The sequence below is a fragment of the Sorex fumeus genome, unplaced genomic scaffold, assembly GCF_029834395.1.
Source record: "Sorex fumeus unplaced genomic scaffold, SorFum_2.1 ptg000015l, whole genome shotgun sequence".
NCBI lineage: Eukaryota > Metazoa > Chordata > Mammalia > Eulipotyphla > Soricidae > Sorex > Sorex fumeus.
This window is the reverse complement of record NW_026606072.1, coordinates 3,722,707-3,742,284: the sequence shown is the minus strand read 5'-3', so window position 1 is coordinate 3,742,284 and position 19,578 is coordinate 3,722,707. Positions and strand designations below refer to the sequence as shown.

At 49.9% G+C, this 19,578-nt stretch overlaps 1 protein-coding gene across 1 annotated transcript in view; it reads right to left on the bottom strand.

Moving 5' to 3' along the window:
- SKP2 (S-phase kinase associated protein 2) overlaps window positions 1-19,578 on the bottom strand; it is a 37,638-nt gene that overhangs the window by 13,367 nt on the left and 4,693 nt on the right. The window contains exons 4-8 of the mRNA XM_056112042.1: window positions 10,286-10,397; window positions 8,600-8,743; window positions 5,291-5,425; window positions 3,783-3,881; window positions 1,956-2,086 (exon numbers count right to left, since the gene is read on the bottom strand). Of these exons, the coding sequence (XP_055968017.1) occupies window positions 1,956-2,086; window positions 3,783-3,881; window positions 5,291-5,425; window positions 8,600-8,743; window positions 10,286-10,397 (621 nt within the window). The remainder of the gene's footprint in view (window positions 1-1,955; window positions 2,087-3,782; window positions 3,882-5,290; window positions 5,426-8,599; window positions 8,744-10,285; window positions 10,398-19,578) is intronic.

Genomic DNA, 19,578 nt, shown 5'->3' with positions numbered 1-19,578 from the left:
CGCAGCCGGGAATGGCAAGGGGAAGCCACTACAGAGATCCTGCAGTCACTTGCCCAAGCACATCGAAAGTGTCGCAATAGCAAATCAAAACAACAGCAAGATATTACCTCACACTAGTGAGACTGGCAGACATCACAAAGAATTCCTTTAGAAGGACAGCTAGAGAGATAGAGAACAGAGGACAAGGTCTTGCTTGGCACAGGGTCGACCCCAGTTCAAACCCTGATTCGGCATATCGTTCCCTAAGCACTGCCAGGAGTAAGCCCTGAGCACCTTGAGGCGTTGCTCCCAAATTCAAATCCCCCCTGCAAAAAAAGAATATAAAAAAACCAGTGCTGTAGGGTTGAAGGGATAAAGGAGGCCTCACCTCTGTGGGAAACAGTACGCAGTATGAGTACTTGTCAAAAAATCAAGAATTAAGCTGTGGCCGGAGCAACAGTACAGAGGTAGGGCACTTGCCTTGCACGTGGCTGACCTGGGTTCAATCCCTGGTATCCCATATGGTCCTCCAAGCACTGCCAGGAATAAATCCTGAGTGCCAAGCCAGGAGTACCCCTGAGCGTTGCTGGGTGTGGCCTCAAAACAAAACCAAAATCTAAGGATTGAGTTTCCATATGACCCAGGAATTCCTCTTCTTAGCATCTACTGCAGGGTCCAAGAACACTGTTTTGTAAAGACATTTGCACTCTCCGGTCACTGCAGCGTTCCTCACAATAGCCAAGATTGGGAAACAACCTGATGGACAGCCCAAGGACAGATGAACAGATAGGGAACACGTGATACATAAACACGTGGCGCCCTCAGCTCCAGGAAAAGATGAAATACTGCGCTTTATTGCTACTTGGCTGGAACCAGAGGCCACTAAGCTGAGAGAAGTCAGAGGAGGGGGGAAACAGAACAGTCTCGCTCAGATGTGGAATATCAACAGTCCAGAGGCTTTGGGCTCTCAGGAGAGCCACCCTATACAACCCAGCTTCAAGGGGTGGGGGAGGGTGGGGGTGACAAGGGAGGTGAGACCCTGGGGCTGGAGTGGGGGTGACAAGGGAGGTGAGACTCTGGGGGTGGAGTGGGTTGACAGGGGAGGTGAGACCCTGATGGACCCTGACCCTCTGGGGGCAGGGTGTATGTGTGTATGTGTAGAACACGATGTGTGCAAGCCTCTTATCAACATTATTGTAAAGCCTGTGATTAAATAAAAATTGGGAAGAAACTGGGTAAATAAAATGCGGAGTTACACGGAAGGGGAGGGAGGAGAAGAATTGGAAGCATTTCTCAACAGTCAAAAAACAGACAAAACAATCCTGAGTGAACGCTGAGGCTTGTAGGACCGGTTCTGTGTGACCTGATTGGGTGCCTACTCCCCATTGCCCTCAGACCCAAGAGCTAAGTCAAGGTCAAGTGTGAACGGGCAAACGGGCTCCCACACGGGGGTGGGCGGGGTGTATTTCAGCTGCAGCACAGTGGCAGTTCAGATCAGTGGGTGTTTCTCTATTGCTCTGAGCACTGTTTCTAAGCACTCCTGGCTCTGCCTGCTAGATGCTGCCAGCACACCTGAGAGGCCTCAAGCTCTCCAGAAGCCCCCAGTGCTGGCACCGGCCAGTGACCCCTGTCCCACACCCATCAAGGGCTGCCCTGCCCTGTTCTCATCGGGGTTTTCCAAAACTACAGGTGGAGCTGATGACAGGCTGGTCAGGTAGTGACCCGGGTCTGGTGCTTGCTTTGTGCGTGGCCCACTCTGGTTTGATCCGTGCTATCCCCTATGGCGAGCTCTGCCAGGAAGGGCCCAAAAGCAAAAAGAAAACAAAAACACAAAGAGCAAGTGGCAGAAGAGTTCCACGCAAAAGTAATGTCGCGTCTGAAGGTTTTGACCTCTCCAGCCCACACCGGTCACGGCCTTCACCTACTCCCTGCTGCGGAGGGCGGCCTCGAGGGAGGGCAGGTCAGGGGGGGCTCACCTGCTCTTGAGAGGTTCTTCCGGTAGCCACTGAGGTTCAGCTGGGTGATGGTCTCGGACACGTGTGCCACTGCCACTTGCACGTGCTTCTCCGTGAAGTCGAAGCACCAGGAGAGGTTCAGCTCGTCCAGCCTGTACGGGAAGAGGGACACAGAGGAAAGTGGGCGGCTGGAGCACAGACGCCAGAGGCTGGGGCTTCAAAGGAAACGCCAAGTCGCAGCTCCCGGAGCACTTCACAGAGGAACCTCTGCTGTCATGAGACAGTGGACCCTTGCTCTCTCTACTCGGCTGCCTGGGGTCTGCGCCCAGGTCCTGGTGAATGCTGCCCCCTTGTGGCGATGGAGAGGCAGGCCCCATTGCTTTGGACATCCAACCCAGTGCCAGAATTGAATGTGGAAACTCTAGCCTCCCTGCTCTTTCTCAACCACCAGGCTGTAGGCAAACACCATCCAGACACAGCAATCACCTGAAATGTGTTTTTTTTTGTTTTGTTTTGTTTTGAAATCTGATGGATTGTACCAGAGGTTCATCAAGAGACAGTGACACTGAGAGTCTCTTTCACCGTATCTCCACAAAAGCCCGATTTGCCTTTGTCCAGTGGGTGAAACAGCAGGTAGGCATGAAACCATCTTCCCATTCCTCACATGCCTGAGCAGTGCAGGGCTTCCTGTTTCCCCTTCCTACAACATTCCTATCCAAAGAAAACCTACTTCCAGCAGATTAAGAAAACAGAAAACAGAGCTACAGTGCTTTAGCAAAAGATCAAGGGAATAGACAAGAGCACACCCAATATTGCATATTCTGGGATCCACGCCCCCCTCCCACTTCATATCTGTAACTCGTCTTATTTCGATACTGACTTATTTCAGTTTCTCTCTCGTGTGTGTGTGTGTGTGTGTGTGTGTGTGTGTGAGAGAGAGAGAGTTTGGGGGGGGGGTGGGGGTGCCACACAATCATCAATGCTCAGGGATTACTCCTCGATCTGCACTCAGGAATTACTCCTGGTGCTCAGACGACCATATGGGATGCTGGAGATCAAAACCCAAGTTCACCACATACAAGGTAAAGGCCTACCCGTTGTGTTAACTCTCCAGCCTCCTACTTCACAAGAGATGCTTTTAATAAATTCACCAAACTTATTATGTATTATCTGTCAATATGCACCATATTTAATCAAAAACTTTTGGTTAGGCCTACAGAAATCAATTATAGGGGGAAAATTCTGACTACATACAGCCAGTTATGAACAGATGAATTTCAAATCATGCTTAGTGTGAATAGACACACTATTACTCTATCTTCCTAGGTTTGACATTTTCTTTTTTTAAAAGGAATTACTAAACTAAGCATCTCTTGCAAACTTGATTGATTTGGCTCCTGGAAGAAAAAGCATACTGTATGATCCAAATCAAGAGCTTAGCATGTTAAAACAGCTTAAGGGTCAAGAAATAGTACAGTGAGCAGGGCATTTGCCTGGGCTATCGCTGACCTGGGTTTGATCCCTGGCACCAAACCAAAACAACAAAATAAATACCTTAAAAATTAACCCAATTTGTAGCTGAGGAGACAGTACAGCAGTAGGTAAAGTGCCTTACTTATACATGGCTAATCTGGGTTCAATCCCTGGCACATGTGATCCCAGAGTCTGTCAGGAGTGACCCCTAGTGCACAGCCATGAGCAATGAGCACTACCAGGTATGGCCCAAAAGAGAAAAACAAACAAACAGGAAAACAAAAAAAAAAAAAGAACGTTGTCCAATTCTCTTCAGACGTGAAGAATAACAGCACCTTTGAAACAGCGCTACAGTCAAATCACAAAACTTCCTACCTGCAGCAGCTATTCAGCAACGTCTTCAAGGCAAACTCAGAGAATCCAGAACACCCAGAAAGGTTTAGTCGCAGCAAGTTTGAGTTCTGTGCCAGATTACTGGGAAGAGAAGAGTGGGAAAAAATCATGAAGATACTTGTACTTGATCCACAGACTTTGTGAGTACAACGGGTTCGTGGAGCAGTTTCACACACACAGATAGTGAGTGAGAAGTGAGTTTAAATTCAGAGCCACGATGCAACACCCAGCAGGGAATGGTTTACCTCCACTTCTTTATCTGGGAAATGGCAACTGGGCTCTTTCTGGCAAGAGCAAGACAAAACACCTACTGTGAACGAGTGCTGAGCACAGAACCTGGCACCAAGACTTGGCCACCAATGCGGCTGCTGGCTACAGTCTTCTTTCTCGAAGATACCCCAGACTTGCCCTCCCTTTTCCCTTCCCCATGGCTTCAGGCTGGTGAGCTGGGGGGGATGCAGAACAAGAATTCTGGATTTACACTTCACTCCCAGGTTCAAATCTTGGATCTGCCACCTATGCGTGGAATAAGGAGAACACATTTCACATTCCAAACAAATGAGAGAGCATCCCTTTAAAGTATCCAGTACTTGGCACTGAGTAGGTGCTCAATAAACATTACTGTGACAACTACTCCCCAATCATCAGGTTGCAACATTTCTCATCAGAATAAATCCAATAAGATGCAAACTAGTCTAGGTTCCTGCCTAGATCTTTCATGGTGCCCCACCTTTCCATTTCAACAAAGTTATCTTCCTTGCATCCTCAGAACCCACTTTATTGTGCTTCTCTTTATATCCCCCACAAGGAGGGGTTGGTCCCTCCATCTCATTCCCGTCGTGTGCCTCAGCCCCAGGCTCACGCAAGCCCCACAGCTGGAAGAACTCGAGCCACGGAGCTTGACCAGGCCAGCCTCCTCTGCCCTATCTCTTGGAGATCTCCTGCCCGACTAGCTTTAGTGCTTAGCTTAAGACTCACTTCCGCCATGGGGGCTGCCCTCCCTAGAGGTGATCACAGCCTTTCTGACTGCCATAGCATCACCAACACTGCAGGTCTCGCCCACACCCGACACCTGCCTTCATCTTTGTTTAGGCCCCAGCAGAAGGCCGGCCTCCCAGTAGCCAGTGACCTTCTGCTGCTCACATGAGTCCTGGGAAGACTGGGAGAAGTTAGACACGTGCACTGGCTGTTTCCTGGGCCCACCAAGTAAGGACAAAGGGTGGCCCAGCTAGTCAGGAAACAGACAGAGATAGCAGCCAGCTGCCTGTGGTCAGAGAAAAAGAGCTTGCCAGGCAAGGATTCAACCTTGATTTTCATCACCATGAACTCCCCTCCCACACACACTGCTGGGTGTGGCCCCGGTGGTCCCGAACGTAAAAGTACCGGGGTCTGGGTTAAATCAGTGAACAGAGAGGTTGTGTGTGCATGTGTGTGGGGACAGGGGGTGAGGGCCAGGGTGGGAGAGGGGTCCTGACCGGGATGCCACTCACTTGACCACAGCATCCGACAGCCGCAGGCCTTCCAGGCTGAGATTCTGCAGCTTGAAGCACTGGGACAGCAGGCCGAGCAGGGCAGAAACTTCGATGACGGAGTTGGACAGGTCCATGTGCTGCACGCGGAAGGGGCTGAGCCCACGAGAGAGGGAAACGGGGCTCCGTAAGATGCGGGGACACGTGCCTCTGGATCACATCGCCTCCCCATCCCCACAAACACGCCATCAACACCCCTTTCCAGGAGCAGCAAAGCTTTGGGATTCTAAATTATTACTAGGCCCAAAGCCATCCCCACCTCCTTCATCCAGACATAAATCTAAGTGAACCTTTTCTTTCCAGTTTTAAAACAAATGGTATCACTATTACAAAGATACTTATGATGGCATTTCAGGTATATATTGTTCTAATACCAGCCCCTTCACTAGTGCCCACTACCCTCGACCAACGCCCCAGTTTCCCTCCCACCCTCCACTCTTCCTCTGTACAGGCACTTCTTCCCTCCTCGACTGTTCCCTCTCCTAACTTCTCCCCACTCAGCCCTGCCCCAGGGCCACGCTTTTGCCTGCAGACCACTTCTCCTGATCAGTTTCTACTGCCACCGGGCACCTGATATTCCCCTAGGAGACTTCTTGCTCTCCCACATACGAGAGATCATCCTGAATCTGCTCCTGTTCCAGTTCAGGAGAACATCCGCTCCCGTTCTCTTGAACAGCTGCTGCCTCTGGAGGAACCCTCTCAGAAAGGAACCAGCGGGGGCGTCATGGGAATGAGCTGGATGTGGGTACCCAGAGATGAAGTTCACGATGCAGCCCACGGTGTGGGGGGTGGACGCGGAGGGCAGGGAGGCAGCGGTGGCCACGATACATGGAGGGGGTGGGGCGCGAGGCGGGGGAATGAGTCAGGCCTAAGGATGCTCACACGGGGGCTGCAGATCTGGACCCAGAAGGTTCTGGGTGCTAGACGACAGGACATGTATGAGCGGGCTGAGTGAGGTGCGGGTGGGGAGGACACGGGCTTGCCTGAGGGCACAATGAGACTCCAGCTGCTCCGAGGACAGAGTCGGTCCTTGTCTGTCCTTTTGTCATCAAAGTGGCACTGATCTTCAGGGAACAGTGCACAGAAGTTGTTCAGAATTCCCTGGCCCTGGGACTGGAGCACTAACACAGCGAGTAGGGCATTTGCCTTGCACGCAGCTGACCCAGGTTCGATTCCCAGCATCCCATATGGCCCTCTGAGCACTACCAGGGGTAATTCCTGAGTGTGGAGCCAGGAATAACCTCTGTGCATCACTGGGTGTGACCCAAAAAGAAAAAACACACACACACACACAAATTAAAAAACAAACAAACAAACAAAAAAACCAGAATTCCCCAGCCCTATCCCTAGCCGGCCCCTCTCAAAGAGGGCTGCTGGCTGGAGTCGGGACCTGCCCATGACACAGTGGCAGAAATGAATTCTGGCCACCTGGGGGGGTCTCCTCGGTGTCCAGTGTCCCCGGCCACCCTCTCCATCACTAAATTCTCTAGCTCCTCTCTTTGGCTTGGATTTTCTCTTTTCTCCCCTTGGCACCTGGTTATCTAGGCTTCACTCCTCCAAACCCTCAATTCTCCTCAATTCTTCCTCCTCCTGTCCTCCTGGTCTGGACATTCCAGGTGGCTGAAGCAAACTCCTGCACAAATGCCTCAACATTTTCCTTAGTTCCTTGTAGATTTCTGTTTTCAAAAAAACCGGGTCGAGCTCATGGCTCAAGGTAGAGGACGTGCCTTGCATACGTGAGGCCCTGGGTTTGATCCCTGGCATTCCATGGTCTCCAGAGGACCACTAGGTACAGAGGACCCCCAAGTACAAACCAGGAGTAGCTCCTGAGCACCACGGGGTGTGGCCCCTAAACCAAAATCAAACCAAAAAGCCAAAAAATTTAAACAGGTGCCAAAGCAATAGAACAGCAATACTGTGTTTGCCTTGCATGTGGTGGACCCAGGTTTGATCCCGGGCAACCCATATGGTCCTGCGAGCACCATCAGGTATGATTTCTGAGTGCAGAGCCAGGAATAATAAGCCCTGGAATGGCCCCCAAAACCAAAACAAAAACAAAAGAAAGAAAACTTCAAACAGACACATGATTTCTTTTGTTTTGGAGTCGTACCAGTGTGCTGAGAAGCGAGTCCTGGCTCAGTGCTCAGGGCTCATTTCTGGCTGTGCTTGGGGGATCATCAGCTGTGCTGCAGACTAAACCCAGGTCCTCTGCGTGCAGGGCATGTGCCCTGCCCTCGCTCTACCTCTCTGGCCTTGCCAGAAGATTCCTTTTGGGACACGGACGCCTAAGGAATGAACACGGAAGGGAAGACTGTAAGATGCGCCAGTCACCAGTGTGTGCAGCTCACAAGGGAACTTATTTTTATTTGCCGCTCCAACTGTGCTCAGGGATCACCCCTGGCACCATATGCAGCAGTGTCAGGAATCAAACCAGAGTCAGCTTTGTGCAAGGCAAACCCCTTCCCCTGACTCTCTCTCAGGCCTCGGAAGCAAGCTGAGCGCTGCTATCTTTAGCCTCTCTTTCTGTTCAGTAAGTATCTAATTATCCAATATAAAAATATTACCTAGCTTTTACAACGTGCTTGTGAAAACCAAAAGACACCAAACACTGGAACAGTGCAATGTGCTTAAATATGCAGGCTAATGCAGGCTAACAATAGTATCATTTATCCAAGTATGAGATGGCATGGAACTAACAATGATCATGGAGAGAAAAGGTTTTCAAAGAAGCACCAAACATAAATTCCAAGCTGCACATTGATTCTGGATGAGGTCAGAAGCTTCCAGACACAAAACCTGAGGAGACGTTTTCCTTGACCCGGAAAGAGCAGCAGAGAACCAGCCCTTCCACCATGGTCCCCCTGTGAGAAACTGGCTGTGCAGTTCTGAAACTGAGAGGAGCCCAAATGCCAAGACACTGGTGCCCTTGTCCTGTCTTTGGATGGCCACACCCCGTAAGCCCTGGGGGCCAGCACAGGAGGCAAAGCCAGGAAGGGGAAACATTTGGGGGCAAAGGAAAGAATTCAGAAGTCTGGAGAAGCATGTAGGAGCCCCGGGTTCCATCCCTGGTACTGTATGGTTCCCCCAAATCCACTGGGAACAACCCCCAAGCACCAAACCAGGAGTTCCCCAAGCATTGCTGAGTGTGGCTCTCCAAACGGAAATAAAACAAATTAAAAAAAAAAATTCCCCAAAGATCCAAGCTCCAATCCATTTCCCACTTCAAGCTTCATTCAACAAATTAGGAACTTCACTTTTCCTCTTTCTTACCTGAAGTTTTCAACTAGCGGCTGGTCCATAAATGATCGAGGGCAGCGGAAGGCCACCACGCCTCGGGACAGCAGCTGACCAGCCACGTCAGGGTGCAGGTTTTTACCAGAGAGATCCAAGGTCTGCCACAGAGACTCGTCAAACCTGAGAGAGAGTGGACATGTCCATGTGGTAAGTCCAGAGTACTGGGGGCCCCAACACGGAGGCTGGCACGAGCTGCTCGCTCAAAATGCCCTGAAGCAGATTCCGTAGAAACCTTTAAGTTGGTGATACAATTGGTCAGGACACTTTAATGGATCAGCCTTACATGATTCTGCTGAAAGTTTCTTGGGCTATTGTAGTAAGCCCAAGTTTCAATGTTCTCATTAGCACTGCAATAATAGAGAAGGCAGAGAACAGAACTCCATCATTGAATCACTTTACTTTTCGAATTTTATGATTGCTCAAATTTCTTATTCTTGACTAGGAGAGCAGGCTCAAATGTACCACATGATCCCACCTGGCGTTTTCATTAAGCATCAACAGATGACCACCACAATCCTAAATGCACGTAAATATAACCTCACAGGGGAAAGCTACCACTTTCTGATTATGGGATATGGCTATTGGACATCTATTAGGACAAAGAAGCCATAGTTCTTTCTTGCTAGTTGGCAACACTCTCTAAGTTTAAAAATACATATATTTACATGCATCTAAATATGGATATGCATATAAACTGATGTGAATGGGAAAATATTACTTAGCTTTTACAAAGTGCTTGTAAAACAAAAGGCACCAAATATTCTGAACAGTGCAATGAACTTAAATATCAAGTTAATGCAGGTTAACAGCAACAAAAGAAAACATGCCATCAAGTATGAAAGGGCATATTTTAATTTGGGGGTTGTTTGTTGTTTGGGGAGGGGTCATACTCAGCAGGGATCAGGGGCCACTCCTGGTGGTGCTCGGATGATCGTATGGTGTGCTGGGGATCAAGCCCAGGACAGCTGTGTGCAAGGCAAGTGACCTCTACCTACTGTACTATTTCTCCAGCCCAAGTAGGGAATATGTTTCATGCCTACTAGAATCTTTTAATTCATTTATTTAAGGGTTTGGGAAACACACTGGCAATGCTCAGAGCTTACTCCTGGCTCTGCACTTAAGGATCACTCCTGGCAAGGCTTAGGAGACCACCCAGGGTGCTGGGGATTGAACCTCGGCTGGCCACATGTAAGGCAAGCACCCGAGTTGCTGTACTATTGCTCCAGCCTCTCTTTCCTTCCTTTGAATACCACTGGAAACATACAAAATCATAGCTGGGCTTCAAAATAATTGTGCATCACACCACTGCCAATGTGGTCTTTGACATCTATTATCCTATTGCCCTCATCTCCCCTAGAACCTCCTGAGAACGCAGTGTGGCCTAGGACTGCGCCCACAAGTGTTTGACACTCTATATACAGCTTCCAGAAAGGGGGTGAGGGTGGGGTCCCCCACATTGCCAGGCAGCTCCTCTCTTCCACTGGGAGCAGATGATGGGAACTCTTAATTATACCAAGCAAACACCTGCTTGGTTTCATGCTGCTTTATTTTCCTCGTCTTTGAAACCCCAGTGGCATAAATAAATCCCCCCTTCCCACTCCTCCACCTCCTCCTGCTCCTTTTCCTTCACACCACCAAAGAGGCTGAAGAAATAATACTCACGCAAGGTGATACCACCTCTTGCAAACGCTGGAGATCTTCAGCAGTTCGGGGAGACAGAGGCAGGAGAAGATTCCCAGGAGCAGCTCGTCCGGGAGGGAGTCCCACGACACGCCTGGGAGGGGAAAGGCAGAGTCTCGTGTCACTGTTCCTTACCCCAGCGGGTTTAGAGGGGAGGGGGGCACAGTGTAGTCAGCCCACAAGGGGAGGCCGGGGGGAAATGCAACGACTTGGCTTCAGGAGTCTTCAGTTTACACACCGCCTATACAAAACACTCTCATATCTGAGTAAAGGTAAAGGTAAAGGCCCTCCCGTTGATCGTCGATTTGCTCGAGCAGGCCCAGTAACGTCTCCATTGGAGACTTTGTTGTTACTGTGTCTGGCATATCGAATACTCTCGGTAGCTTGCCGGGCTCTCCGAGAGGGGCGGAGGAATCGAACTCGGGTCGGCCGTGTTGGCCGCTTGTAAGGCGAACGCCCTACCCGCTGTGCACCAAGAATGCTTTCCCTAACATTCTGGTATGTCATGCCTGCAGGCCAAGCCTTTTTTACTGTTTGCTTTTTTGGGGGGTCACACCTGGCGATGCACAGGGGTTACTCCTGGCTCTACACTCAGGAATTATTTCTGGCGGTGCTCGGGGGACCATATGGGATGCTGGGAATCGAACCCGGGTCAGTTGCATGCAAGGCAAATGCCCTACCCGCTGTGCTATCACTCCAGCCCTGCAGGCCAAGTCTTAGCAAGGCCACATCTATGCTCCACAACAATTCCTAAGACTGCCATCACTGAGGAATCCTTCTCTTCTCTCTGAAATGCACTCAGGGAAGATATATCCACCAGTGACTATTTAAAAGGCCACTAAACCTCCTTCCCTCTTTTTTGTTTTGGGGTGACACGGGGCAATTCGACACTCGACACTGGATACGCGGAGAGTTAGAGTTACTCCTGGCAGGCTTCGGGAACCACATGTGGTGCCAGGGATCAAACCTGGGTCAGCGGCTTTCAAGGAAAATGCCCTACCCAGCTTACTATCTCCCCAGCCCCAGCCCTTTCTCTCCCCCCAAATTTTATGCAAGCCTGGGTAGACAGGTATATAAAATATGCATACAAGTCAAGCCTTCACTGTCCATAAATCATAAAGAAATTGGCTATAGAATATTTCACAATCCCCATTCAGCTGCAAGACCCCATAAGAATTCCTCACTCAGGCGAGGCTGGGCAGCAATCTGAGCACAGGCTGAGGCACTCTTGCAGGCTGGGCGGGAGCTGCCCTGGAGGCTGTGTTCAGAATAGACCAGAGGGCTGAGGTGCTGCCTTGGCATGTGCTCAGCCCAGGGCTGATCCCTCGTATCACATAGGGTTCCTTGAGCTCCACCAGGACTGATCTCTGAGTGCAGAGCATGGAGCACCACTGGGTGTAGTCCAAAGACAAACAAAAAAGCACACCCCCTCTCCTTAAAAAAAAAAAAAGCATAAACCAGAGGGAGCGAGAAAAAGTTGTTTGTTTGTTGCTTTTGGGGCCATCCAGACTCAGCAGGGACCAGGGATCACTAGGGTTCGGTGCAGGAAGACAGGATTTCTTTCTTTCCTTCTTCTCTCCTCCCCCCCGCAGCCCCTTCCTCCTTGGCTTTTTGTTGGGTCACTGTCATGGCAATGCCCTGAGGTTAGCCCTACACGCTGTACTATTGCTCCAGCCCCAAGACAGGATTTCTTAGTGTTATCCAAGTGATCTCTAACTGCCTACTGAACAAGCATGAAACAATGACACCCAAACAGATAGAACTGTATTGCAGAAGAGTACAACCACCCATCCCCATACTGATCGTTTAGTGAATGCCGAGACAGGCACAAGGAGTACAACATTGAATAAAGCCTGCGCAATCGGAGTCTGAGACACAGACACACAAGCAGCATCAGCACTTTCGTGATGGGCAGCAACAGGGGTGCTACGCTGCAGATGGGCTGGAGCAGTGGTCTGGGCAGCCTTCCTGGAGGGGGTAGCTGTGGTTGAAGAAGACCGTGTAGGAGACGGCAGTTGCTCAACTGATGGTGGTCTCCCTTTCTCCAAAGTACAGAATGAAAGAACTGAAAACTCGAAGGGAGAAAAATTATAGGATTCTAATTAGTGATGAGGAAGCTGGAAGGAAAAGAAGCCCCTTTAAATAAGCTAATATAGCGGAGGGCACTCAGGGATCAAATCTGCAGGGGGCTTCCTGACACATAGGGCACCCAGCTCCAAGCTCTCCTCAGGTAAGCACTGGTGGATTAGTCTGCCTGTGGCTATCAGTCACTGGGGGAATGTGTGGGAGGGGAGACTCTCAGGGAGGGGGCAGGAGCCAAAAGCGCCCAGCAGGCCGGTCCAGTAAACAAACGCCTTCCAGCACAGCCCCATCATGCCTCCCATCCCTAGAGGAATGTGAGTTGCTGGATTAGGCAGCCGGTGGGGAGGGGAAATCAGAGAGGCGGGCCCGGAACTGCAGCGCAGTTTAAGTTAATGAGCGTGATGCTCCCTATTCTCCTGAGAAGACAGCAGCAAACAACCGGAAGCGCAGGCAGTAAGAGATGAGCAGTTACAATGCTCAAGAGGCCCTGGTGCAGCCACGAAGGATGATGCTGGCAGACGGCAGCAAACCCAGGTGAGGCAGCCAGCAAGGAGGCGGGTCTTGGCTCAGCTCTGCCCCACCGACCCGGCTCTGTCTTTGGGTCTCAGCTGAAACGCTCCAAGAAAGCGTATCATCTGGCCATCTCTGGGAGCGTCCTGCCAGATACGCGCAACTGGTACCCAGGACTGTATCTGGCACCAACAAGCCACCACCAGATCTTTGCAAAATGCACGATCCTGTCTGTTGCCCCCCTCATCCAAACTGTCCATGTGCCAACTCTGTATCTGGTGACCGGTGGTTAACCAATTCCACACCTGCTCAGCACAGAGGCCGGTCTAAAGAAGAATGTCAGCCAGTGCTCAGCTGCTAGTTGGCTGCTAGTTTACAAGAGAATGACAAGGCATCCAACACCCCACCCTCTCTCCCGTGCACAGCTCCACTCCCCTCTCTTTTGGATTTTGGGCCACACCCAATTTGGTCTCAGAGTTCGCTCCTAGTCATGTTTGGGAGGGGGGGTCCCGCCTGGTGTTTGGAAGAGACCCCAGGACTCCGGCATGCGTGGAGAACATGCTCTCCCTGGTACCGGGAAAGCTAGCTGTATTTCTCCAAAGAGGCAAGGCTGGTGCCCCCGGAGAACCAGTCTCTTCATCTGTAAAATGACACAGTTGAAGGCACTACCTCGGTAAACATTCCCGAGGTGTGTAATTAACGTACCAGAGCTGTGAGCTGGGTGTGAGCCTAACCTGGGCCCTGGGGACTCATAGAGAGATGAATAATAAGCCAATGCACGGCCCTAACACATAGAGCCAACACACGCCCTCCCTGTGTTACTAATAAGCCAGTATCACACACTTAGGGCCGTGACGTACCAAGGCCCAGAGAGTCTGGCATTAGGGGGAACGGGGTCAGGGTTTCCAGTGGAACAGCCATAGGCCCGTAGCACAGACTCAACACCACCGAAAAACATGAGATCTAAACCACAGCCACGAAGCATTGAAACGCGCCTGCCCAGTTGGCAGGTAGGGGGTACGGGGATGCGGGAGAGATCATGGGGACACTGGTGGAGGGAAGCTGACACTGCTGGTGGGACTGGTGTTGGAGTACGGAGTGCCTAAGACTCAACTATCGATAACTTTGTAAATAACGGCTCTTTAAAAATTAAAATAAAAGTTTTAAAGAGTCAGGCATTTCCTCTGAATAATAAATTATTTCATTATGAAAGCACAGCCCTTAATGCATGCAGCGCCCTAGGTTAATTTTATCCACAGGAGAGGAAACCTATCTCAGAGGGTTTGTAAATAACTTCACCAACTCTTAGATGGCAGGAGCAGGAGGCCCCCTTGGAATGCCAAGCCTAGATTCCAGTGACCGAGCAGCTCTGGGAAAAGCTGTTTCCAGATCCAGACCCAGGTGAAGGGACAGAGCCAGGGAGGAGAGGAGCTGACGGCTAGCCACATGGTCACAGGCACCAGGGGTGGGGCTACAGACCCTGCCACAGAATAGCATGGCCCTGTGGCTGTCCTGGCAACAAACTGAAGACAAAACCCCAGGGAACCTTGGTCATGTCCTTTGTTTTGCCCGAGAGAGTGGTCTTTGCCGCAGGGTAGGCATTTGAGGAGAAGATCCAACTGGGACAAAAGTGACAAGAGTCCTGCAGGTAGGAAGCAGAAGAGTAGAAATGCAAACCCAGACCTGACCCCAAACCATACTCTCTTCTGTCACCCTGGGGCTCTGCACGTCTGTTCTCCCTAGGTTTAGGCTAAAGTTCTCCAAGCTTCAATAAGAAGGATAAACCTAACTCTGTGTGTGTGTGTGTGTGTGTGTGTGTGTGTATGTATATGCTTCTCCATAGCACTGTAGCACTGTCCTCCCACTGTTCATCAATTTGCTCTAGCGGGCACCAGTAACGTCTCCACTGTGAGACTTGTCGTTACTATTTTTGGCATATCAAATACATCACAGGGAAATACGTCACGGAGAGCTTGCCAGGCTTTGTCATGAGGGCGGGATACTCTTGATAGCTTGCTGGGCTCTCCAAGAGGGATGGAGGAATCAAACCTGGGTCAGCCTCGAGCGAGGCAAACGCCCTGCCTGCTGTGCTATCGCTCCAGCCCATGTATATATAATATATATCTATATAGATGGGCTGTAGCGATAGCACAGCAGCAAGGGCATTTGCCTTGCATGCAGCCAAGATGGCTGACCCGAGTTCAATTCCTCCGCCCCTCTTGGAGAGCCCGGCAAGCTACCGAGAGTATCTCGCCCCCACAGCAAAGCCTGGCAAGCTACCCGTGACGTATTGGATATGCCAAACACAGTAACAAGTCTCATGATGGAGACGTTACTGGGCCCGCTCAAGCAAATTGATGAACAGCGGGAGGACCATGATCTATATAGATATACATGTGTTTTATATATATATATATATATATATGTATAGAGAGAGAGAGAGAGAGAGAGAAATCAGCTAGGGAGTGGGGTTGGAGGTGAGGAGTGGGATAAAGGGGCAAGAGCCAGCAGTGGGCTGGCCAATGGAGAGGAGCAAAGGCCATGTAAATGCACAGCACAGTGAGCCCGACCCTGGAGAAGCGTGCAGCATGCAGCTGCCGGCAAGACGTCACCAATTCTAGGGCCCCTGAGGAACAAAGGGTGTCAGAGCCTGGACCTGGCTGCCATCTCAGCAGATGGGACAGACGCCTGTCCTTCTAGAGCAGCTCCAGTGGCTGGAATCCAGGCTGGAGATATGCTTAATCTAATTTTACTTGCCATGCTGAATTCTCTAAACATCAACCGTCTGTTTCCGGGATTCTCGACTCTCCTGTTCCCTGCTCTGCTGGCTTGGGTCTGGTGGGAAAGTCTGGGAGAGCAGGATCTGCCCTGCAGGGGATTAAGCCTGAGTGTTCCAGTCTTTGCAGAGAGACAGCCAAACATCCTTCCAAGGGGTTGCAATGATTGCAAGGCAGAAGAGGGCCAGATTCACAGACCTGCAGCTGTTCCCCTCTTGCAATCCCCTGCCACCCTGATTTCCACTTTTTTCTCGGTGAAAACCCGCTCTCCATTTCTGTAACCTCATCACCACCCACACTGCCTGAACCGCTGAAGGAGCAGCCTCTGAAGCATCTTTTCAGCAGTTTTTCCCCAAGTGGGGGACACAGCAATGATCCAGGGGGTTGGAAGTAGCCTTGGGTACAAATGGGGGAAACTTTCTATATGTTCACTTAAAGGAGGTAGATGTGCAGATCTGCAAAGGTCACAGTAGGCTAGGGACAGAGTGACAGTAAGGCAGGTAGGGCATGCATGAGACTGACTGGGGTTTGAGTCCCTGCCTCCCATAAGGTGTCCTGAGCACTGCCAGGAGTGATTTCTGAGAGCAGAGCCAGGAATAATTCCTGAGCATCATGGGGTGTGATACCATGATACCAAAACACAGAAATAAAAATACTCCACCCCCCAAAAAGGGTACAGTGGGCTAAGTAGGTCTGAGATTGTCTACATCACCTCTTTGCAGGACAGTTACCTTAATTTGACAGGTTCGTTTCCTGGAACATCACCTACATGCAGATTCAAATTAAAACTGCAAACTGAGCCAAAGAGACAGCCCAACAGGCAGCTGCATGCTTTGTGTTCAGGAGACCCGGGTTTGAGCTCGAGGCCTGTATAAGGTTCTCCAGCACTGCTCAGGAGTAGCTGAGCTCTGAGTCTGATCTGCAACCCCACATAAAGCACTCCTGGGGAGCTTCTCATAAATATATAAAAGATGTTTCCCTTTTAAAGCAGAGATGCTTACACCACACTTGAAGAACAAGCAGGTACTGTTGCTCACACCTGTTTTTGAAGGATGGGATCACTTTGTGTTTTTTTTGCGGGGGGGTGAAGGGGATATGGGGCCATACCCAGCAATATTCAAGGCTTACTCCTGGCTCTGTGGTCAGGGGGATCACATGTGGCACCAGGGATTGAACCTGGAATCAGCTGCATGCAGGGCAAGTGCCCTACTCGCAGTACTATCTCTCCAGCCTCTTGCTAGCTTGTTTTAAGTAGAAATAACCCATGATTCTTTTCTTCAAAACTACAACAGATTCTGCCATGGAAGCTGAGCTTTCCTTCTTTCTACAAATCTTAAAAGAAAAAGCACTACCTTTGGTTTTCAGCCTTTAGTTGCTGTGGACTGCCCACGGGCCACAGACCAGCCACAGTAAACCACTGCTGTAGTTTAGAGCTTCAAACCAGGGAGCCAACGGGCAGGCCAGGGGGACCACAAGAAGGAAACACATTCAGAGACAGCCACTGTTGGGAAAAGCTGAGAAACACTTTTCAGATCATACTTAGCTCTTGGCTATCTTGCCCGCACGGCAGAGCCCGGCAAGCTCCCCGTGACGTATTTGATATGCCAAACACAGTAACAACAAAGTCTCCAATGGAGACGTTACTGGGCCCGCTCGAGCAAATCGATGATCAACGGGAGGGCCTTTACTTTACTTTACTTACTTACTAGCTCTTGGCGGGCTGGAGCAATAGCACAATGCATAGGGTATTTGCCTTGCATGCAGCTGACCCGGGCGACCGAGGTTCAATTCCTCCGCCCCTCTCGAAGAGCCCAGCAAGGTACCGAGACGTATTTGATATGCCAAACACAGTAACAACAAGTCTCATAATGGAGACGTTACTGTGCCCGCTTGAGCAAATCAATTGAACAATGGGAGGACAGTGCTACAGTGCTACTAGCTCTTGGCAGGTTAGGTTTTTATGGCCAGATGGGCAAAACTGCAAAAAACACAACAGAAACAGAGATCATCAGTGACCTCCTCATCTACCACCTGGTATTTCTATGAGACTTGTTTAACCTTTGGGAGAAAGAAGAGGAATAAAAAAATGGTGGCTACTGGGATTTGAAGAATGGAATTGAATCTGTATTACAGTGATGGGAGCAGGATCTTTACCTGCTCATTCATTCCCATATGTTCATTCCCAACCTCTAGAAAGGTGCCAAGAAATATCTGTTGGGGCTGGAGCAATAGTACAGCAGGTAAGGTGTTTGCCTTGCAAGTGGCTGACCTGGGTTCAATCCCTGGCATACCATATGGTTCCCCAAGCACTTCCATGATTAATCCCTGAACATTGCTGGGTGTGACCCAGAAAGACCCCCCCTAACCCCCCAAAAAAATATCTGTTGAAAGATTCAATCAAAGGAAGCTACAGGACAAAGAAAGATGAGGTTTCCAGGAAGGCTCTTGTAGAGCTGGGTTTTAGAGGCTGCAGGCAGAGATTCCTGGGTGAGTCACAGCAACCTAGTTTGACGAGCACTGTTTGAAAGAATGGAAATAAAAGCCCAGATGGAAAGATCTTAAGGAAATCAGCTGCATGCAGGGTAAGTGGAATTTCAGGTTCGGACAGACTGAACTACGATGTACAACACTGGATAGGTCTGATGGGCCTATTGCATTGCATTATTATTATATGAATAATAAGGAAAATATATAACATATTGAGGATTTATATATATAATAAGGATTATTTCTTACAGTTAAAAAACAAAACTGGAGGGAAATGTTTGCCTGCAGCTACTGAAAAAAAGAACCCCAGGAAGAAGGCAAAACTTCTTGAGTCAAAATCTCAGGAATTTTGCACTTTGAGCTTGTTCCCTTGGGGTTATCCATATGCACCCCGCTAGAACCTCCACAGTCCTTGGCCTGAGAAGCTTTCTGGAAGCCAGGAAATGCTCACCAAGGGAAGACTTCTGGGCGCTTCAGTGCATCCCTTGCTGCGGGGGGTCGGGGGAAGGGGGGAGATATCTGATGACCATGAACACAATGCAATTGTCTCTCTGCTCAGTACTGACCTCATCACTGGGCCATTTCCTCCCAGCTCCTTCCTCACACTCACCCGAGGGCCCATCAGACCTATCCCGGCAGGGTCAGGCCGCATAGTTTTTCTCTTCCAAAAGAAATAGATGAATAGGATTTAGTCAGCAGATGTGAGCCTGGCTCTGGGCCTGCAGGGAGAGACTGCTGAGTACAATAAAAAAAAAAAAATCACAGCCCAGAACCGCTGTCATCAGAGCTCCACGTGGAGCAGGTGTGGCCTGACCTCCCCTAATCCCTGCAGAGCTATTAGCCACCTGCCTGGACAACTGCAGACAAAACTCCCAGGAATGATAATCAGACAAGATTGGAGGCACATGGGGATCCTCTACCCAGCTGCCTCTCACTCTGCGTCACTGAATCCTGAATCCACCCCAGTGAACCAATCTATAGTATGTCTAACTCCACCAAAGTATATTGTGAGTGGGGCCCAGGACATAACACAGTGGCCTGACTTGCATGAGTTCGATTCCTAGCACCACAACTGGCCCCATGGCGAGGTGTGGTTCCCTGAGCACAGAGTAAGGAATGAACCCCAAGCACCGCTGGGTGTGATCTAAAAACTGAAAAACAAAAATAAAACAAAGAATGCACCATCAAAGTATATTATGAGCGTCCTTCCATGCCAATGTTAATAAGAAATAAGACACTGTCAAAGTCACTATTTCTTGTCTGTCACTTCAGATCTATTTTTTTTTGTCAAGTTTAACAATATAGACTTAATGATTAATTTTTAGATCCTATCTCTTAGAGATCCCACATTTGCTGAGTAGAAGGAAGAAGGCCCATGTTTAGTGGAAATCATTTTGGATACCCTTCTGTACCTGAGAA